The 23,893-nt window shown below is 35.0% G+C and overlaps 1 protein-coding gene across 6 annotated transcripts in view; it reads right to left on the bottom strand.

Annotated features, from left to right (window-relative positions):
• The window catches only part of ROBO2 (roundabout guidance receptor 2), a 653,625-nt gene that overhangs the window by 131,119 nt on the left and 498,613 nt on the right, over positions 1 to 23,893 (bottom strand). For all 6 annotated transcript variants that reach the window (XM_040227106.1, XM_040227089.1, XM_040227083.1 and 3 more), the window contains exons 6-7: positions 14,718 to 14,845; positions 9,978 to 9,989 (exon numbers count right to left, since the gene is read on the bottom strand). In XM_040227106.1, coding sequence (XP_040083040.1) covers positions 9,978 to 9,989; positions 14,718 to 14,845 — 140 coding nt within the window. The remainder of the gene's footprint in view (positions 1 to 9,977; positions 9,990 to 14,717; positions 14,846 to 23,893) is intronic.

A 23,893-nucleotide genomic window follows, 5' to 3' on the forward strand; every position in this document is an offset into this window, starting at 1 on the left:
AGTAGTGTAGTAATTCAAATGGCATGCATATAATATTTAGGTGTAATGTACATCATGATATATATTTTACAATATATATATAAATATATATAAGGTGGTATCTTTCTGTCAATGAAATGTTATAATTCATAAAAGTGAAAATTTTTCTTAGAAGGTGTGATTAACACATTAATGCTATTTCTTTCTGACAATAGCCAGTGAAGTCTTCTAATCCTAATCTCATAGTACTGTTTCTACTCCTCCCTGGAGGTTCAGATGGTAGAGTCTGCCTGCAATGCAGGAGACCTGGGTTTGATCCCTGGGTTGGTAAGATCCCTTGAAAGGAATGGCAACCCACTCCAGTAGTCTTGCCTGGAGAATTTCATAAACAAAGGAGCCTGGCGGGCTACAGTCCATGGGGTCACAAAGAGTCAAACATGACTTTTACATTACTGTGATATTTGATATTTATAGTACTTTACTTTTAACTACTAAGTAAACATGCTGTTTATTTTATTTTTATTTGAAAAGACTCCAAAATTAATGAGTTTTTTATTATTTAGGTTAAAATTATAAGTTTTTAATATTTAGGTTAATATCATTCAGAAAACTAAGATCATGGCATCTAGTCCCATCACTTCATGGGAAATAGATGGGGAAACAGTGGTAACAGTCTCAGACTTTTTTTTTTTTTTTGCGCTCCAAAATCACTGCAGATGGTGACTGCAGCCATGAAATTAAAAGACATTTACTCCTTGGAATGAAAGTTATGACCAACCTAGATAGCATATTCAAAAGCAGAGACATTACTTTGCCAACAAAGGTCCATCTAGTCAAAGCTATGGTTTTTCCAGTAGTCATGAATGGATGTGAGAGTTGGGCTGTGAAGAAGGCTGAGCACTGAAGAATTGATGCTTTTGAACTGTTGTGGTGTTGGAGAAGACTCTTGAGAGTCCCTTGAACTGCAAGGAGATCCAACCTGTCCATTCTAAAGGAAATCAGTCCCAGGATTTCTTTGGAAGGAATGATGCTAAAGCTGAAACTCCAGTACTTTGGCCACCTCATGCAAAGAGTTGACTCACTGGAAAAGACTCTGATGCTGGGAGGGATTGGGGGCAGGAGGAGAAGGGGACGACAGAGGATGAGATGGCTGGATGGCATCACCAACATGATGGACGAGAGTCTGAGTGAACGCTGGGAATTGGTGATGGACAGGGAGGCCTGGTGTGCTGTGATTCATGGGGCCGCAAAGAGTCGGACACAACTGAGCGACTGAACTGAACTGAATGAAACAAAGGCTTTTTGCTCCACTTTTCTGTATTAAATGCAACAAAAGAAATGAATAATATGGAAAAACTACCATAACACCAAACTGCAAATTATGAAGTCCTCTTGCCAATCACGGTTGAATCTGGCAGAAAATGAGGACAGAAAATGAACAATAACTAGACTCAATCCACAATCCTTTATTAATACCAATTTCACAAAAAGTATCTGTCAACACTGCAAGAGCCCATTCCATCATCCCTTGATAGGGAAAAGGAGATTAGGAGTTAAGAAGGAGACTTGGGAAATATGAGAGATGACTTCAGAGTTAACCAACTAAAATTCACAAGTCAGGAGAGAAGGTACTATAGGAAAAAAAAGGCCCAGTCGATTATGAATAGAGAAAGTTTAAGGTGGCTCTCATGACGTTCACTTCCTGAAGTTACTCCCATGATTGTTATGTGACAAAAGAGATTCTGTAGCTATAATTAAGGTCACTAATCAGTCGACTTTAAGATAGGTCTTAGGGAACTTAAGGTTAATTTAGGTGTGTAACCCAGTCAAAAAAGACCTTTCAATCAGGGGATTTTCTCAAGCTGATAGCAGACCAAGAAGTGAGAGGTAAGCAGAGCCCTTGAAGGATTTCTGGCTGGCAGAAAGCTTTTCTGGCTGGCAGCAAACAAGAAAATGGTGATGTTGATGCTACAGCTGCAAAGAACTTAATACTGCCAACAACCTCCATGAATTCTGAAGTGGATGCTTCTGGAGAGTCTCCAGAGACGTGCTCAGGCTGATCGACATCTTGACTTGGCCTATGAGGTGCTAAGAGGAGGACTGAGTTGAGCCTGATTGGACTTTTGATCTACAAAACTGTGGCCTAAAAAATTGGTACTGTTTAAAGACAGAAATATAGATCGATGGAACAAAACAGAAAGCCCAGAGATAAATCTATGCACCTATGGACACTTTCTCCTTGACAAAGGAGGCAAGAATATACAATGGAGAAAAGACAATCTCTTTAACCAGTTGTGCTGGGAAAACTGGTCAACCACTTGTAAAAGAATGAAACTAGAACACTTTATAACACCATACACAAAAATAAAATCAAAATGGATTAAAGGTCTAACTGTAAGACCAGAAACTATAAAACTCCTAGTGGAAAACATAGGCAAAACACTCTCTGACATAAATCACAGCAAGTGCCTCTATGACCCACCTCCCAGAGTAATGGAAATAAAAGTAAAAATAAACAAATGGGACCTAATTAAACTTAAAAGCTTTTGCACAATGAAGGAAAGTATAAGCAAAGTGAAAAGACAGTCTTCAGAATGGGAAAAAATAATAGCAAAAGAAACAACTGACAATGAATTAATCTCCAAAATATAAAAGCAGCTCATGCAGCTCAATACCAGAAAAATAAATGGCCCAATCAAAAAAAATGGGCCAAAGAACTTAACAGACATTTCTCCAAAGAAGACATACAGATGCCTAACACACACATGGAAAGATGCTCAACATCACTCATTTCAGAGAAATGCAAATCAAAACCATAGTGAGGTACCACCATCTCACACTGGTCAGAATGGCTGCCATCAAAAAGTCTACAAACAATGCTGGAGAGGGTGTAGAAAAAAGGGAACCCTCTTACACTGTTGGTGGGAATGCAAATTAGTACAGCCACTATGGAGAACAGTGTGGAGATTCCTTAAAAAACTGGAAATAGAACTGTCATATGACCCAGCAATCCCACTGCTGGGCATACACACCAAGGAAACCAGAATTGAAAGAGACAGGTGTACCCCAATGTTCATTGCAACACTTTATAATAGCCAAGACGTGGAAGCAACCTAGATGTCCATCAGCAGATGAATGAATAAGAAAGCTGTGGTACATATACACAATGGACTATTACTCAGCCATTAAAAAGAATACATTTGAGTCAGTTCTAAATGAGGTGGATGAAACTGGAGCCTGAAGTGAGTCAGAAAGAAAAACACCAATACAGTATACTAATGCATATATATGGAATTGAGAAAGATGGTAACAACTATCCTAAATGCAAGACAGCAAAAGAGACAGATGTAAAGAACAGACTTTTGGACTCTGTGGGAGAAGGCAAGGGTGGGATGATTTGAGAGAATAGCACTGAAACATGTATATTAGCATATGTGAAATAGATGACCAATCAAAATTTGATGCATGAAGCAGGGCCCTCAGAGCTGGTGCACTGTGGCAACCTAGAGAGATGGGATGAGGAGGGAAGTGGAAGGGGGTTCAGGACGAAGGGACACAAGTACACCCATGGCTGATTCATGTTAATGTATGGCAAAAACCACCACAATATTATAAGGTAACTAGCCTCAAATTAATATCAATCAATTTTTTTTTAAAGGGTGCTGTTTAAGTCCCTCAATTTGTGGGCACTTGTTACACAGCTGTGGAAAAACTAGTATACCTAAAAAGCATCTTCATTACAAAGCAGGCAGTATGAAGGAAGATTAAGAGGGTTTTATATAGAATATAGGGAGCTGGTAACCTAAAGTGGTCAGTTCTGTACTACTAAAATCACTAGCATACCAAGAGGAAAGTAACATGTTTTTTGAGAAAATAGTCAAGATAAGAGTCTAAGTAGAGGTTACTGAATGACCCTGAAACTTTTCACTTTCTCTTCTCCAAACATGCAAACTCTAGTTTTTAGCCATTAACTAGCAGCAGCAGATGGTTAATCAAATAGGGATTAAAATAGGATCTATGCAAAACTAAATAAAACAATAAAACTTATATTAACTAATTACTTATTTAATGAATGACAGAAAATAACATAATCATTAGTCAAAGGGAGATAAAACATCTATATCTTCCAAACATAACATAAGGGAACAGAGAAATACTTTAGAATAGATAGCTGTTTATAGTCCAAATAGAATTATATACATACAACAGGGTCACTCATAAAAAAAAAAAAAGACACAAACAAAAATCTCAAAAAAAGTGGTTAAGGGGCAAAAAGACAAGTGGAGAAGAATGCTGTGTTCAAGCTTGCCAAGGAAATTAACAAAAGTTAAAGACATATAATTGATAAATAGGAAAATGATAACTAAACTGAAAGAGGAAGGTGACAAACAGGCACTAAGAAATCAAACAATTTGAAAAATGATGATGTCAAAAGTATTATAGAGAAGTTAACAAATATGGAATTGAGACAAAGGAAAGCCAATATAACTGATGTATTTGAGGAAAAGAACTCAGAAAGGAAAAATACCCAGAGATAAAACAGAAGAAGTCATATTGAAATAGAGTAAATTAAAACATGAATCTGTAGATTTAAGGGGTTGTGCTGTTCTAGGAACATTAGACACAGGTGATCAGGCTCAAGGTATAACCCAGCAAAGTTATTGGAAGAAGGGAGTATATTGATATTCATAATAATATTCATAAAAGGGTATCCCATTTAGGATAAAAATATTTTGTGAGCCTTGAATTTCACTACAGAATTTTTCAATATGAAGACAATTCAAAGTCTGAGAAAAAAATATGACTCAATAAATTTATACGCACTCTTCAAATTAGAGGCATTGAACAGACACTGTCAAACACAAAAGATGCTTCCAAAAGAATCAAGTCAGTGACTAATACCAGCCAAGCATGAGAAGTAACCAGGACCTGATTTTTCACTTTAATAATTAGCATTACCCTATATGCTGGTCAGGAAGCAACAGTTAGAACTGGACATGGAACAACAGACTGGTTCCAAATAGGATAAGGAGTATGTCAAGGCTGTATATTGTCACCCTGCTTATTTAACTTATATGCAGAGTACATCATGAGAAATGCTGGACTGGAAGAAGCACAAGCTGGAATCAAGATTGCCAGGAGAAATATCAATAACCTCAGATATGCAGATGACACCACCCTTATGGCAGAAAGTGAAGAGGAACTAAAAAGCCTCTTGATGAAAGTGAAAGAGGAGAGTGAAAAAGTTGGCTTAAAGCTCAACATTCAGAAAATGAAGATCATGGTATCTGGTCCCATCACTTCATGGGAAATAGATGGGGAAACAGTGGAAACAGTGTCAGACTTTATTTTTTGGGGCTCCAAAATCACTGCAGATGGTGAGTGCAGCCATGAAATTAAAAGACGCATATTCCTTGGAAGAAAAGTTATGACCAACCTAGATAGCATATTGAAAAGCAGAGACATTACTTTGCCAACAAAGGTCCATCTAGTCAAGGCTACGGTTTTTCTAATGGTCATGTAAGGATGTGAGAGTTGGACTATAAAGAAAGCTGAGCGCCGAAGAACTGATGCTTTTGAACTGTGGTGTTGGCGAAGACTCTTGAGAGCCCCTTGGACTGTAAAGAAATCCAACCAGTCCATTCTAAAGGAGATCAGCCCTGGGTGTTCTTTGGAAGGAATGATGCTAAAGCTGAAACACCTACTTTGGCCACCTCATGTGAAGAGTTGACTCATTGGAAAAGACTGATGCTGGGAGGGATTGGGGGCAGGAGGAGAAGGGGACGACAGAGGATGAGATGGCTGGATGGCATCACTGACTTGATGGACGTGAGTCTGAGTGAACTCTGGGAGTTGGTAATGGACAGGGAGGCCTGGCATGCTGCGATTCATGGGGTCACAGAGTTGGACATGACTGAGGGAGTGAAATGAACTGGAAGATATTTTAAATGTTTCACATCACGGGAACACTGTTAGAATAAACACAATTGAATGCATTTTTAACCTACTATTTAATCAAAACTTATGGAGCCATGAAAAATGTGATACTTTATAAAAATTAAATGGGAATCTGCATAAAGTAGCTAATTAGTGCCAGGTGCATGAAACATAAGGGCTCCTAGGAGAGAGATGATCACTTCAGGTCTTGGGGTAACAGCTTGTCCAAAGAAGAAAGGCTGCAGAGAATAGAAGTATAGGTTTCCTCCTAAGAGATGCTTAGGAGGTCTTTTGCAGAAAAGCTGACCTTGACATGAGAGGATTCATATATAGTATCTCTCTAGTTACTGATTAAAAAAAAAAAACTGTAATATTTCCATTATTAAGTTAAATTATATCCAGCACATTGTTTTCCAAATTTCAAGGTGGGGTGGAAGGTGGAGGTGTTGAAAAACCAGTTGCATTAATTTTAAAGTAATATCTGCTTTATAGTATAATATTTTATGAATGAATTTTTCCAGGCACTCACTTTTTATGGACCTTTTAGTGGCCTCAATAAAATGCTTCAGAGCATGTTGTAGGAAAGAAAACACTCCACTTCAACTTGAAACAGAACTTTCTAAAATGAGGTTATGTTAATTTTTGTGTTTAAACAAATATTGAAAAAATATGTCCTTATAGATTTCTGTTTAAACAGTGGCTGCATCTTCAAAATAATAATGAAAGATGGAAAATTTGCCAGAAACGTTTACATGCCTCTATACTTACAAACTCCTGTGTGGCCAATTATATTCTATAGAAAGAAACATACTTTTGAGTTACTAAATTAGGAAATAATTGGAAGTTTCTATAATGTTGTATATTGTCAATTTGTTTTTGATGTTAAATGAGTTTCACCTGATATACTCAGCTTCTAGTTTCCATACTGGAGGCAATCAGTATGTAGCAGATGGTACATAAGACACAAAACGAAGCAGGCCTCACCATCACACGCAAGGCAGCTGGTAGATTTGACAGTTCTTTTCCAAATTACTCATCATGTTTTGAGTTGCTGCTAGGAAAAAAATGTGTTGCCCATCTCCAAAATAGATGTTCTTTTTTATTTTTAAGCTTGGGAAAGACTTCCAGTAGAAAATAAGACAGATGGGCATAGGAAGCAAGATATTTATCCCTATTTAGAACCTTTTCTTCTGTTAGTTCCCTCATCATAAGAGTTTTCTAAACAAACAAATGAATATTTCAACATTCAGACTTAACTATGCCCTAGGATATACTTTTCCTTCTCATATAAAAAATGCTGTTGGGACAGGGAAAAGTCAAAATCACAGAATGGGCTGGTGGATTTTTAATGATTAAAGTGGCATTTGTCAAGATTCTGTGGTAAAGATAACTAAGGAAGTTAGATTCCAGGACTCTGAGGTGTTGATGACAATGCACATGAGTGAGTGAAATCTGAGAACACTTTCTGCCATTGGCATTTATGTTATTGTTTGCTTTCAGTAAGATTTTTCACATTGAAGATCCTCAACCTCAAGAGTGTTTTTTATCTTCTCAAAAGTACAGGAAAGGTGTTTATTCCCACTGTAAATTGCATACAGTTTCCAATCCTTTGACTCAAATGCAGCTTATAAGAGTTATCCAGTTTGGAAGTTTACAATGATTTCTAAAAGGGCTTTCCCCACAGACTACCAAGCTTCATCTGGTATGTAATGTAATGATTGATTTCTGAATCTGTAAGTATTCCAGAGTCTGCATATATTTCTAATTTTCTTTTAAAAGCTTTAGACAGGAGCTACCCACTGAATTTTCTCTAAATCTTATACATTTGGTACATATTTCTTCACATAGTTTATACTAGCATCCAAGATGGATTTATCTCTGCTTTCTGTGGTTTCTACTTTGTAGAATACTGTTTATGCTACTGCTAAGAGTTTCAAAGTTAAAAAACATTTAGTCTACTAACAAATATTAATAATGTAGTTTTCAAGCATCTGAATATTTAATTCAAGATTTTACTTAATTTGTATCTTCTAACCTTACAATAAAAGTTGCCTTATCTATAATTCCTGAATTAAAATTGATGTAAGAAATTGATGAAAAGAAAAAGCAAATAATTTCCTCATTATCAGTCTTCTTTGGTGATCCAATAAAAGCATATCAAACATTCAGTTTCCCGAATTAATAGTAGTTGTCAAGTTTAAAGTATAGTTCTTCATATCTCTCAACATTGTCATGTCATTCAAGAAAGATTTATAAAATGACAGGCTTTCCCAGAATAAAGTACAATGTGTCAAGAAGCTATTCTTTAGTTCCTGTCCAATGGGAATTTAAGAAATCATTTTGAAAAAGAATAAAAACAGAAATAAATTTTGAATTGCTTTGTAGGTGACAAATACATCTAACACCCTGCATACATCATATTTTCTGATCAACGTATTTTTATTCAAGAGTTTTTATCTACTGAAAATTATTAACATATTGTTCTATGTTTTGGGAACTTGCAAAATAATATAGATCAAGTGATCATGGTTTATTGGCATAAAATTTTATATACAAATATCTATAATTTAATGTGATTCTTCCTGTTAATTTGCAAGGTTATTATTTTATTCTTTCCCACTTACTTCTTAATTTTTGATGTCATACCATAAATATGTAAACTTATCAATGTGAATTCTTACAAATGCAAAAACTATAATATATTCCTTAACCTTCTAAAAGCATCAGTTATAAAAATTATGATCAATTAAATGGTGTTTTAAGGAAAAAATATCTACGGTTTATGTTAAAATTGATAAGCCATAAGTATATTCCAGAAATACTGAAATGTGAAATAATATGTCTCAGAAACTAGCAATGTGTAAACCAATGTTGACATACAAAACTTTTCACATATATGGTCAATTTTGAATTCAATTTATTCCTACATCAGTTCTGATAAGTAAGGACTTTTCTCTCAATTTTATACAGGAAGTGATGGGGGATTAGGAATGTTGAGTAACTGACAAAGGAAGTGCTGCTTGGAAATAGCAGAACAGAGACTCCGATTAGGAAGCCAAAGTTCTTCTTACTGTATTTGCTATCTATATAAGAAGATATCACATAACAATAATGTCTGTGAATGTTTCAACCAATGGGGGAAAAAGGTTATGAGTCTGGATGACTATATACCAAATGTCAATAATGTCAAGCCAGTATATTAATGAAGCTTTTGAAGTTAGGTGAACCAGTTATATAGCTCTGTCAAACTGAAAAACTTATTAAAGTACCTCTTGGTATATTAAAGAAGCAATCCATTTACGCATATATCTATTTATTTACTTTTAACACAATTACCAAGATTTCTTTTATGCAAACACATTTATTGATAGGTTAAGCTAAACTTTAAAGGAAATACAGAAAGTTTATTAAAAATATTTTATCTTTGTTTAAAAACAATTACCACTTAAATTAATGCAAGCACAAGCTGTTAATTTCAGTTTTGCAAAGCCAAATGAAGAATGATATAGTCAAACAATTTTTCATGCCAAAGAACACAGATCATCATTCCCTTTTCTTCTAGGTGTAAGCATTGACTTACAAAAACTTGAAGCATTCTACTAAAGATTGTTTAAGTGGCATGCAGATAAGTGTGCAGCAGTAAAAAATACCCTTACAAAGCGGAGACTCCAAGCAGCTTAAAATATATGTGCATAAAATAATAAAACTTCTTAATCTAGTTCACAATCTTTCATCTTAACAAATATCAAACATTATGATTTGACTCACTCAAGAAAACTGAAGTGTAATTTTCTCAAGAAAAGTTAACAGTATATAATATTCACGATTCACATATTCTTTTACATGAAAATTTTACCTATTAATTGCAGAGTAGTAAAAAATAACTACATGGTTTAGTAAAGCGATGAAAAAGTCAGAAGCAACTTTTACAGCAGACAGTCCCTCAAGTAATATTTTAACAGGGGTGAACAAATGTATTTCAATCTGTCATATCCTAATATGTATGAGCTATGAAGCATTGTACAAAGCCATGCGAAATGGATAGAAGGATGGCTACTTACCCACAGGGCGAGCTGTAGACATTACAATGGTGTGGTGAGAACATAAAAAAGAAATTAAAAAAAAAAGAAAGAAAAGAAAATTATCAGAATGCATGATGTGTAATGTTACATTTAAGTATGGACAGTAGGGTGATTTCTAGTGCCATTATTCAAGTATGAACAGGATGTCCTAGCTTGATAAAAACTGAACATTATAAATAGAAGTCTAAGAAAACAATTACTTTGCATGCTGAGATTAACTCTAAGCAATTTGACAGATATTATACATGAGGTCTTATCATCATCATCACTTACTACAGTTATTATTTCAAAGATCTTTTTAAACAGCCTTGTGTTATCCCAAAGTTAAGAACCTGATGAATATAACTATTCAAGTCACAGACTAGCAAATGTCATGTCAATAAAAGAAGGCCTCACTGTCTGATTTAAATAGCAATTGGATTTTAGGCATGGTTAGTCAGAACCATTACAGGGACTACAGAAAAAGCCCCTGACGCTGCTTTTCAGTCAGTAATAAGTTAAGATCACATCACTTTTCATCCGTGGACAGGGTGGATGAAAATATAACAAATAGGTTGGAACATCCTTAGAGATTTCAACTGAGTAGCTCTCTAACCACTGTTAAGCTCTTTTCTTTTTTTGGCAGAGGGCAGGAAACAATGACTGACAAATTGATTCTTGTTCACACTGAGAATGGCTTTCAAACTGCTGCTTCAACAAATTATTATTTTTTATTATTCCATAACTTTCAATCACTAAAATCAGTTGAAGTAGGCTACCCCTTTTATAAATGCACAGAAATTGAAAGAGACACACATGGGCCTAATAATACTTTCTTTAAAAAGAATATTGCCAAATCAATTTAGATAGTAAACCACTTTGTATAAAAGCAATAGACAAATATAAAACATATGGCCCCATTATTCAAAGGAAGAAGAAATCAATTTAGTAGCATTTGAATTTTTATGAAAACTTACATTTCAAAATATAAATTTATTCAACAAACAAGTGCTTCACTCATATCCCAGTGGATAAAGCTCTAGTACAAACACAATGTAACCCTCAAACTTATGAGTAGTTTTGTCTTGATTTCTTCTTATGCATGGTGAGACAGATACAGCCATTGAAACCATATTTGCAGACATTCATTCACTCACTCAACAAATACATCACAATTCTAGCTCTGTGGAATCTTTGAAACTGTACTGGAACTTCTTCTCTATGAGATTCATGGTCTTAGGATATTATTCACAATTAAAAGGGGGAAGACCATTCAAAGAAGAATAAAGCAATTATAGCAACTGAATGAAAATTCAGCTTGGTGAAACTCTTAGTGTGTCCTAGAGTCTATAGAGGATTTCCTACAGCAAGAGGAAGAAAGTAAGCTGAACTATACACAATAATTTCTGTTTTCAGAGGGGCACACAACAATAACTAAGAACACAAAAACAGACTAACATAATAAAGTTGTGCCATATTCTAATGAATAAGAGTTCTCAGTTTTGCAAATGTGTAGCTTAGTTTCTAATTTTTTAATTTTAATTTTCAGGTGCCACTTTTGAATCTGAAACATGTTTCCTTTAGAAACAAAAAGCCATTTTGAGTCTAAAGAGAGAAAAGAAAAAAAAAAAAGGTAAGAAATCATGTTTTAAAGAAAGAAAATACATTTCTGTTTCAGTCTCAGGAAATTCCTTCCAATAAAATTAGAACTTTATTGCTCTAGAAATAGTTTTGAAATTGTTCAAGTTTTCCTGATGAAGCTCTGTTTAGGCAAAGCCGATTTAAGCAATTAAAAAAATGGGGAAAATGTGTTCACAAATATGCAGTTTGTGTTAACTTATTTTGGAGCCACGTTAAAAAGTTCTATCAGATCATGAATTACTTGATAAGAATATAAATATCAGGAGGCTTACTGTTGTCTAGAAATATTTTTCTAATTTTATGTTTGTCCAGCCAGCATAGAGAACTATTTGCTATTATGTTTCATTTTATAATCTATTTTCACCATATTTCTGAAGTGGAAAACAGCTGAGTAAGTCTGTTTCAGATTTTGATTATAAAACTTTCTTTCTTTTTCTCTTCCAAAATTGGATAAAGTAAATATTATGATAAAATTTCGGCAGAAACATCACAATAAAACTTATTGTCTTTGTCACAAAGCTACATTTCATCCTGGAAAAAAAAATAAAAACAGCAGGTGGATGTTTTCAAAATCAGCAAATTATACTAAACTGCGTCCTTGAGTTAAATGGATGAAAATCGATGTGGCCCTCTTTGGTCAGTTGACCCTGTTCTGATAAAACAATCCAGAGAAGGGTTGAACATTTCATTTACGTGCATAGAAAAATGAGTGCAAAATACTAAGCTGCAGATATTATGTTTTTTTTTTTCCTGTTAACCTCTTAACATGAGAAATCCCAACTGCTTTCCCTAATGTTTTTAAACAATTTTTACTCCACAGTCTATTATATTACGGGGATTTTTATTCTTTAACCCTGTTTTTGACACATTAGTCAGATGAAAATAAATACCAAATAGATTAAACTCTCTAATGCATCTTTAGGACATACATCAGGGGAGAGATCATTAAGGTTTGCTGCTTTTAAAAAAAGTCGTATTGAGAACAAACAACTCTTTGTATTTGTTTTGTACATTAGCTTCAAACATCCATTGAGGAGGAGCATGCTTTGCTAAATGAAATAGTAAACCTGAAACTTTCAACAAATTATGAAAATAATTAGCTGGGAAAGTATCTTAAAGCAAACAGACCACTTCAAATCTCATTCATCCAAGTATTCCAAGTATAAAAGGAACCCTCTTGCTTCTATAAACAAACAACTCCTCACATTTCTCACCATTTGTTTGGTCAGCAAATATTTTTTGACTAGAACATTTCTTGGTGAGTTGTTTATTTTTTCCACTTACTTTAGAAAAAGTAAACAAACAAACTTTGGGGGAAATATGGTCAGGTGAATTGCTTTTGCAAAGGGCTGACTAGATAAAAGCAAACAAATATATATACATACATACATATATATATACATATATATATATATATATATAATGTACCAGGAAATGTAGATTAACCATAGTGAAGAGGCTTACAAAGCTCTCAGATTTTGCTCATATATTATCAGTAAATATATATATACTCAATTGGTGTATGATTGTAGGTTTTTAAAGAACTGAAAATATTTTTAAGCAACTGGCTTGCCAATTTTGTTTAAATTTATTCTGCATCAGTCCAACCTAGAATGTCTGGAAGGAGGAAAATGAATTAAGTGGAAGAGGAACAGAGTGATTGAGAAGTTTGGAAATCATCAATATTTTTCTAGGTATCCAGAATCATCTAGACATTCAGAATGTCTCCTAATAATTACCTGGAGGAAGATAAGTTTTTTTTGTTTTTGTTTTTGTTTTAATGATATGATGCCCAAATAATGTGTGTTAGTTGCTCAGTCATGCCTGACTCTCTGCAACCCCTGGCTCTTCTGTCCATGGAATTTTCCAGGCAAGAATACTGGAGTGGGTTACCATTTCCTCCAGGGGATCTTCCCGACCCAAGGATTGAACCTGGGTCTCCTGCATTGCATCTGAGCCGCAAGGGAAGCCCAAATCATACATCATGCAAAAATCATTTTTCTTACCAGATAGAAGACCAGTCTGAGAATCCCTCACATACTTCTTGCCAATCCAAATTCTTCCAAGCCTTTCACCTAATCTTGTGTAAACTGCGAGTAAAACTGCTCAAGGCTGAGGTCTGACTAGACAAAGTGAAATACAACTGAGAGACATGGATGTAAACTTGCAGTCAAACTTCTTTATTGAGAGTGATGGGAGGCAGAGGCATCAGTTGAGGGATGAAAGGCTGAAAGACTGAGCAATGGATGTACTTGCGTATCTCTGTTAAGTCCCGTGAGTGTAAACAATGCCATGGGTAATATCTATTTGGCAAAGGTAAGTGTAGCTGTGCACATGTACTATTTGGTACCTTGGGCTATATAATTTACTCCTGTGGATCAACGTGCACCACCAGGGAGACACTTAATTCATTCTAGCTCACTGTAGGGTTAAGTAATGCTTTCTTTCCCTTATAAGCAATGGCAGGGAGTCTGTAAATGGAAATTATTCCATGACTGAGAAAGTGCATGACACCCAGAAAGAGAAAGTTAATACAAGAGCAGCACTGACTATTTCAATTATTTAAGGCCAACGAACTTCACAAATCACTCTCTAAATCAGATTTCCTCAACGTGGGTGTTCCTTTGTATCCATTTTCCACCTTTGGAAGCAGTGTTAGGTTTGTTTTTTTTTCTTTCAGATTGCTTTTTGAATGTGAAATGAAAAAGAATTTTAAGAAAATTGTCTCCTAGTATAAGTAACAATCTAGTAAACAGAAAACTGAGTATCTTTGAAACTAGTGACATTTAAAAGCTGTAAGTAGATCAAAACAATGGAAACACAAAAGATTAGTGTACATCTTTTTTATTTTTAAGATTTAATTTTAAACTGTTAGCTGTTATTTATTAAATAAAAATTAATCACTTCAAATGCACATCCTTTCAAATCCAAATTTGAAAGTAATTTTATTTCAATTAAAAATTGAGAGGACACAAAATCCAGGTATTTTATGTACTAATAAAACAGTGCAAGCTATGATTTTGATTATGAGTTCACTTACCAATTTAACCAAATATTAGTCTGCTAGTTCAATTATATTTCACATCTTAAGTCTCTTACCTCGGACTGTGAGAGTAGCAGAAGCTTCTACTTTTCCAACCCGATTTTCAGCAATACACATATATGTGCCTTCATCTGTACTCATTGCCTTTTTAATTCTCAGTGTGTAATCATCTTTGATGTCATACCTGTGTAGAATATGGATTGGCTTTATTCAACAACATTGGTCGCATTTAGACAACACTTAGAATTCACCTTCATTTTTCTCTTTTATATTATATTTTACCGAAAATAAAACACACACACACACAACATTCAGTCACAAAGTATAACTACTTTGATTAAAGGTATTGCTAATAAGATCAATAATTTCATATCTGATTTCCAGCTGTTTGATTATCAATTACCTATAATTTAGGTGTCTATACAACTCTGACTGCATCAAAACCATCAACAGCATTATTAATACTTTGGCTTTCTCTGATAGATCTTAGTATAATAGTGTGTGTTTCAGTTTCTTGGTGAGTTATAATTTGTAAGTTATACTACGTTCAAATATATGATTTATTTTTAGGCATTGTGAATATAATAGAGCTGAAATATATTAAACAAGAAAATTCTCTTATTTTTTGGCAAACTGACAAAAGGGACTTTGGCTAATATAATTAAGAAGGGGTAATCCTTTTTTAAATTAGCAACATTAACATTTAAAACATCAACATGACTTCGAGTGATTTCTGGAAATGCACACCCTCAGCTCTTTAACAACATTTACTGTCACACTTCTATTCTTTAACAAGTACACTGACATACTAGTGCAGAAAAAAATTCTAAAAAATTTTAACATGAATTTTTAAGAGGTTGCATATGAATATGCTCATTAGATTCAAAGAAATTATTCAAATAAAGAAGTTATCCTTACATTCTTTTCATATTTGATTTTTCTCCTTGATTTTCACAGATGGTATCTGTCATTTCACACACACAATTTCGCAATAGCTTCTAGTTGATCACATTGACTGTCTTTCCCATACACACAACACTGTTAATGCTATACTTTCAAAATATTACTTTAATTGGTTCTAGCTGATCACAACCCAGATAATCACAATGGTGTGATCACTCACCTAGAGTCAGACATCCTGGAATGTGAAGTCAAGTGGGCCTTAGAAAGCATCACTACAAACAAAGCTAGTGGAGGTGATGGAATTCCAGTTGAGCTATTTCAAATCCTGAAAGATGATGCTGTGAAAGCGTTACATTCAATATGCCAGCAAATTTGGAAAACTCAGCAGTGGCCACAGGACTGGAAAAAGTCAGTTTTCATTCCAATCCCAAAGAAAGGCAATGCCAAAGAATGCTCAAACTACCGCACAATTGCACTCATCTCACATACTGTAAAGTAATGCTCAAAATTCTCCAAGCCAGGCTTCAGCAATACGTGAACTGTGAACTTCCTGATGTTCAAACTGGTTTTAGAAAAGGCAGAGGGACCAGAGATCAAATTGCCAACATCCACTGGATCATGGAAAAAGCAAGAGAGTTCCAGAAAGACATCTATTTCTGCTTTCTTGACTATGCCAAAGCCTTTGACTGTGTGGATCACAACAGACTATGGAAAATTCTTCAAGAAATGGGAATACCAGACCACCTGACTTGCCTCCTGAGAAATCTGTATGCAGGTCAAGAAGAAACAGTCAGAACTGGGCATGGAGCAACAGACTGGTTTCAAATAGGAAAAGGAGTACGTCAAGGCTGTATATTGTCACCCTGCTTACTTAACTTATATGCAGAGTACATCATGAGAAATGTTGGACTGGAAGAAACACAAGCTGGAATCAAGATTGCTGGGAGAAATATCAATAACCTCAGATAGGCAGATGACACCACCCTTATGGCAGAAAGTGAAGAGGAACTAAAAAGCCTCTTGATGAAAGTGAAAGTGGAGAGTGAAAAAGTTGGCTTAAAGCTCAACATTCAGAAAATGAAGATCATGGCATCTGGTCCCATCACTTCATGTCAAGTAGATGGGGAAACAGTGGAAACAGTGTCAGACTTTATAGTTTTGGGCTCCAAAATCACTGCAGATGGTGACTGCAGCCATGAAATTAAAAGACGCTTACTCCCTGGAAGAAAAGTTATGACCAACCTAGACAGTATATTCAAAAGCAGAGACATTACTTTGCTGACTAAGGTCTGTCTAGTCAAGGCTATGGTTTTTCCAATGGTCATGTATGGATGTGAGAGTTGGACTGTGAAGAAGGCTGAGTGTCAAAGAATTGATGCTTTTGAACTGTGGTGTTGGAGAAGACTCTTGAGACTCCCTTGGGCTGCAAGGAGATCCAACCAGTCCATTCTGAAGGAGATCAGCCTTGGGATTTCTTTGGAGGGAATGATGCTAAAGCTGAAACTCCAGTACTTTGGCCACCTCATGAGAAGAGTTGACTCATTGGAAAAGACTCTGATGCTGGGAGGGATTGGGGGCAGGAGGAGAAGGGGACGACTGAGGATGAGATGGCTGGATGGCATCACTGACTCGATGGAAATGAGTCCGAGTGAACTGCGGGAGATGGTGATGGACAGCGAGGCCTGGTGTGCTGCGATTCATGGGGTCGCAAAGAGTCGGACACAACTGAGCGACTGAACTGAACTGATCACAAGTAACTGACTTTGTATTGCTTCAAGGACCAAGAAACATTTTAGGCTTTCATGAAGACTATTATAATTAGATTTTTTCTACTTCCAGCTTCAGCTAAAAGAATAAAACTGTTTATCATGATTTTCAAGTTGAGGCATGGACCTAATAAAAGTTCTGTCTATGAACAGTAATGTTTATGAACCAAGTATGACAACTAAACTCAACAATCCTTGCTCCTTCAGCCTCCATCCTCCAATTGTAGTGGTTCCTTTTCCTTCTGCATGTTTTGGGTTAAACTCTCACTGATTTACAATGTCATAAGTCATGAGGGAAGCCTTATCATCCATCACTCATGTTTGAAGCTATGCATTACTTTACTAGAAAACTATGATTATTCCCTCGTCAAAACAAAACAAACAAAAACCCACCACCAACCCCCAGAGAGCAAATGAACAAACAAACAAAGGATTGCTACACCAATCATTTTGCACTTGCTCACATTTTGTATTGTCTATTTTGATAAAGGTGAGATCCTGTCTGCTTCACTCATTGCTACAGCCACAGTCTCAACATAGAGCTTTTAACATTCAAGAGCATAACCAAGTGTTTAAGAGCAGACTCTGGTTTTCGAGACTTTCTGATGATGATCTATCCAACTTCTTGCTCACTTTCTTCTAACCGCGTGGTCTTTATCCCTTTGCTTAACGTAACTACCTAATTATCACTGTCTCTTTGTACGTCTCTTCATATTTCAGGGCATGGCCTTCCCCTGCAGTGTTCACTGCCAATCGTTCTGGACTTTCAAGATAGTCCAGACATTTACTCAAAAATGTCTTCCTGTCCAAACCATGGAAAGTAGTTCTCTGCTCAGCAGTTACATTCTAAAATTATTTTTAGTTGTTTTTATTCTTTGTTTTCATATTTTTGTTACATGTAATACTTTTTATCTTCACAGAATATCCCTCTATCAAGCATTGGCTTGCTTATTGTCTTCCTGGGCTTCCCTGGTAGCTCAGAGGTTAAAGTGTCTGCCTGCAATACGGGAGACCTGGGTTTGATCCCTGGGTCGAGAAGATCCCCTGGAGAAAGAAATGGCAACCTACTCCAGTATTCTTGCCTGGAGAATCTCATGGACAGAGGAGCTTGGTGGGCTACAGTCCATGGGGTCCCAAAGAGTTGGACACGACTGAGTGATGTCACTTTCACTTTATTGTCTTTCTAGTTTTCAAGAGCACGTATGCTCCATGAGAACAATAACTGGTTCTCTCTTGTTCCAAACCATATACCCCAAAGACCAGCAAATAGCACCTGACATCTTGGATATGCTCAATAAATCCTTATTGAGTGTACCATGAACCATCCAACAAATGCTTAAAATTCTTCAGTAATTCTTTCATAGCATGGTTATTAGTAAACTAAAAGGTAAATTAACATGAAATACAGAACTCTACTATATCAAGAAACAAAGTAATGTTATTAGTTTTATATATCAGCAATTGGTTCTGAAGTGTAGGTTAACTCAAACAAAATATTATAAATGTTAACACTCAGAAAACTTAATACATAAATGTTACTATGGAGATAGAGTTAAAATAAAGGAGTCAGCAAATCCTGACCAGCAATCTAGACACTTGAGTTACATATTATCATTATAAATTTCTGTATGTAAATTAGTAACATGAAAAACAAAACTCTCTGCACCAAAATAAATGAAATAATTCTAGAAGACTATTTTAAACAAATGTGAGGACTACAGGAGAACCAAGTAAAGTTTTGTGCTTTGTTCAATTCTTTTGAGTATATTAAAATTATTTCAGCAACTAGAGTGGTTTTAATTACATGTATTATTAAAATAATGACAATAAAATGCATTTGCATGGTGTTCTTAAATATAATTTTTAATATATTCTCATAAAAATTTTGGTAGGTAAGGAATAAAGTTACTATATCCTATTTAGAAAATTAGACAATTTAGGCATATAAACTTCAACCAGAAATTATACAGTTTATTTTTACACTTTTATAAATATGGCATAGTGGAACTTGGAATATAATGTTCAGTTTTACTCTCTACATATCAAGAAAGAATTACAGACATAAAATTGAAAAGGTGACAATATTTCACGTGTAAAAATAATAACTTCAAAAAATACTATTTAAGTCTAAAAACCATGAAGAATATGAATCTGTGAACATGGAAATACTTACAAAAATCCCCAAATATCAATATTAAAGAAGAATTCTTAAAGCTTAAATAAAATACTTTTAAGATAAGAGGGGGAAAAGGATGTTTAATTATGAAAATATAAGAGAATACATGGATACTGGTTATCCCTAAAAACCAGCATATTAAAAATTCTGAGACACAAGGAAAAATTGAAAGGTTATTGTATCTAGCATAATGTCCTCATTTTAAGATTATAAATATAACACTTTGCTATTCAGAGTCTAGGAATTCATTGGTAGCAAAAGTTTAGACCATATTAAATACTAGCTCTCCTGGCACATTCTTCATCAACTCTATTACCGTGGTTACAACTTTCAATGAAGAGAAAGTATAAACATTTATTTTTTAAAAAGTCATGATAAATGATTCTATAGAGGGAAATTAAAAGGATATACTACCCAAATGGCAGCTGCTCCCACAAAACTGAGTTGTTACTAGAATTTCAAGCCTCATGGTATGAGTACAGAAATTTACACTAGATACTGTAAAATCCTAATTGCAATGTGCTCATTTGTGCACTGAAATCTGTATGAAAGCAAGTTGTGTGTGTGTGTTTGTGTGTGTGTGTGTGTATGTGTTGGTTTGCTAATGTTTTAAGGTTATTAAATAACTGATATTTAAAATTTTGACACTTTTCCATAGAAATTTGGAATTCAAGGTCTGTCTTCCTTCAAAGTACACACTTTTTCATATTCATAAAATTGCCTAAGTTAAGTCGCTCACTTGTGTCCGACTCTTTGCGACCCCATGGACTGTAGCCCACCAGGCTCCTCTGTCCATGGGATTCTCCAGGCAAGAATACTGGAGTGGGTTGCCATTTCCTTCTCCAGGGGATCTTCCTGACCCAGGGATCGAACCCAGGTCTCCAGTATTAAGAGGCAGACGCTTTAACCTCTGAACCACCAGGGAAGCAGGGATCTAATTCAACTGTACCACTGGAGACAGCGCTGCTCCTTCCAACATGCCTGAAACACAGTCAGTACCAGTCTGGAGCCGGAGCCCTGACAACACCCACAATCCAGGAGACCAAGCATGTCACGGGACCTTTGTCAGTTTCCACAGTAAGCTGCATCTCAGGTCAGAGGAAGGATAAACATATACTCGTGATCAAATCAGCTCTAACCTCCAAAAATTTAAGATATATGAGGGTTGGTTTTAAAGAAATTATGTGTAAGTAGCTTCAAAACCCAGAAAGAAGTAAACATTTGGCTCATTGCTACTTTCACATGTAGGCAATCTGAGGCAGAATATGATAAAGTTCCTTTCCCAAGGCCACTCATGTTGAGACAATTATAGTCAGGGGAAAAACTGTCATGACTATCTACTAGCAGTCTCTGCTTTCTCTAACAGGTCACGATGTCTCGGAGACAATAATTTGCCTCCTAAAAGTACATGTTTCACAAGTGATTAGATGTCAACTATTTCCACAGGTCCAATAACTGTGCCCTTATTTCTTTTATTTCTTTCTGGTAATAATAATCTCATTGATGCTTTACACTATTTGATTGGATAACTGGGGAAATATTAATTTTCCCTAAAGAGCAAATATTACTAATATAAATGATTATAAATAACAGATCCTTATATTTAATGAGATCTTTACAGTTTACAGCTAAGATTCATATAAGATTTCACAACAATAAATGACTTAGAGAAAATGCTTATTTCCAAACACCATTTTATAAAAGAAGATACTGAGATTGTGGTGTCGAGTTATAAATAGACTGAAATCGATGTCCTGTGCATCACTGTCCATCCATTTTTTCTAACACAGAGCAACACACATTTTTCATTTGATGCGTGTTTACTGCTGTGTGTGCATGTGCTTTGGGCAGGTGTGTATTTCTACGTCAGACTCGGTATCTAAAAACTCCAGAGAGTAACTTTTATCAATATTTTTTTCTCAGTATTGCTCTAAAACCAACTGTGATCATAGAAAGTTCACAAGTGTGTTTCCCAAAAGATATACAGTTTAAAATTACTGCTTTATTAAACAATCTAATGTAGCTAAAATTTTCTGATTAGCTCTTAGTCTTCTTTACATTGCTGTTGTTTTGTCGCTAAGTCCTATCTGACTCTTTTGCAACCCCACTGACTGTAGCCCGCTAGGCTCCTCTGTCCATGGGTTTCCCAGGCAAGACTGCAGGAGTAGGTTGCCATTTCCTTCTCCAGAGCTTCTTTCCAACCCAAGGATCAAACTCGTGTCTCCTCCATCTCCTGCATTGGAATTTTTTTTTTTTTTTTTATCACAGAGCTACCTGGGACGCCCCTTCTTCATAGTGGAGAATAAATTTGTAGTAACCAGAGCATACTTTGGTATAAAAGAGCTAGTTTTCAGATATGATCAATATGCAGGAGGTATTTTCTGACTTTAATCAAAAATAAGAAAAAAAACAAATGTGAAAAAACTTTACTGGTGAGGAAATCCTAACAAAAGTTCGGGGATTCTGATTGTGAAATACGCCAGTCTCAGACCTGTATGAATGCAGTCATTGTTGCCAGGTTTGATTAATGACGGTGGTACAATCATGTGCTGACAGTCCCCACTATAAAGATACCTTTTTTTTTTCTTGCCTGATATGAAACATTGCTGAAAAATGTAACCCAATCATATCTGGCCCCTGGACATCATGTGCTATCATCACTGTACCGTGAATTGAGATTGATTGGAAACCAGCTGTGACAAAGTGGGAAAAGAAGCTCTGGTTTTTGTGCTGTTTTTTTTCTTTTCCCAAAAAGAAAACAACAAGAGAAAAAGAGAACTGAATTGTGTCAAACCACTACCATCTGTTCTGCTAAATAATAAACAAAGCAAAATAAATTTATTTTAATACTTAATGCAACAGTTTGTATGCAATGTTATGCTTGTGTGTGATCTTACATTGAATGAATATTCTTAAAAGTGTCAAAAGAGAAAATATTATTGATTTTTAATAAACGAAGTACCTTCTTAAAGTATTCTAAAATCACTTCCAAATTTAAATGAAAGTATCTATCTTATTTCTTTCTGCTAAAGAAACCTTCTCTTACAACCAGTAGGAAGATTTCCTGTAAATTTAAATTTACTTTGAAAATACCAAAAAAGGATTTTGAAAATTGGCAGTATTTTACAACATAACGACATGTTATGCATTTCTCATACTTTGCAATCCCCAATGTACCTTAGGCTTCTAGAGCAGGGACTGCTAATGATTTTCTGAGTTTTATGAATATAATTAAGATAATATAAGGACCACCTCCTCCAAATCTTCCACAATGGGCTACAGAATTTGGGAAGAGAAAAGAGAAGAGGAAATATACTACATTTTCTATTACAAACTGGAATTCTACTATGTTCAGTTCAAGTCCTTGTATCTCATTGCCTTGTTTGAATTATGGGAGGGCTCTGCACTAATAAAACTTCCTGAATGACCGTTCTCATCTCAAAAGCACCTTTGTTTTTCATGAAGGAAATTTATTTCTTCAGCATTTTTAGTTTTTGAAATCACCTACTGCTCCTTGTTATAAGATGTCTGGCTTCAATTCTAGAATGAGTGTTTTGAATCAGCACTTAAAATTTTATTACATATCTGCTTTATTAATCATTAAGTTGGCCAATTGTAAAAACTATGAATTGAACCAGGAAATATTTAATGTCTACAGAAGTAAATTTTTTTTCCTTTTAGGGAGACTTGAAAAGTTAGTCTTCAGTTTTCAAAGTACTTGCACTCAATCAAACAAGCTGAAGGTCACCTGACACCTTTTAGATTCTTTCAGAAAATAAAGAAATGTCTGCAACAATAGGCATTCTGTTATTCCAAATTCAACGAACATTTAACTATGGAGCTTTAATATGATAATGTTATTGCCTTGTTAAGATAAATTCTATTGCCTTGTTTTCAACAAAAGAATTTTTATGATAAAAAATCACTCACTAATCTAATGGAATCATTTACTAATAATTAGAGTCATACCAATTAACTGATCAATACCACTATACAGATTACAGTGAACATAGAAATGCAGCCAATTAGAACGCACTGATATGTTTCAATTACTTAAAAAGAGTATATATCAGAATCTCACAACTTCTCAAAGCATTCTTTTATACAACATAAACCTTCTCAGAGAAATTTAAATCTTTTGCTTCTTTCACATTTGGCAGTTGAAAAAAGGAAAAGTGTTTCAATTTTCCTAAAATGATCTCTCTGCTCACAATGTTTCAAAGAAAATCCTTCCATAGACTATATTTGAAACTGTTATTAAAACTAACATAAGCACTTCTTGGTAGCCTAGATCCCAGGTGATATTTTCTTAATCTATAATATTTAAAGTGTGTTCTAAAGTCAAGCTTTTAAATCACAATTGAGAGCTGGAACCCTGAAATGAACA

This window comes from Oryx dammah, unplaced genomic scaffold (assembly GCF_014754425.2).
Source record: "Oryx dammah isolate SB20612 unplaced genomic scaffold, SCBI_Odam_1.1 HiC_scaffold_2, whole genome shotgun sequence".
In the NCBI taxonomy this organism is placed as follows: Eukaryota; Metazoa; Chordata; class Mammalia; order Artiodactyla; family Bovidae; genus Oryx; species Oryx dammah.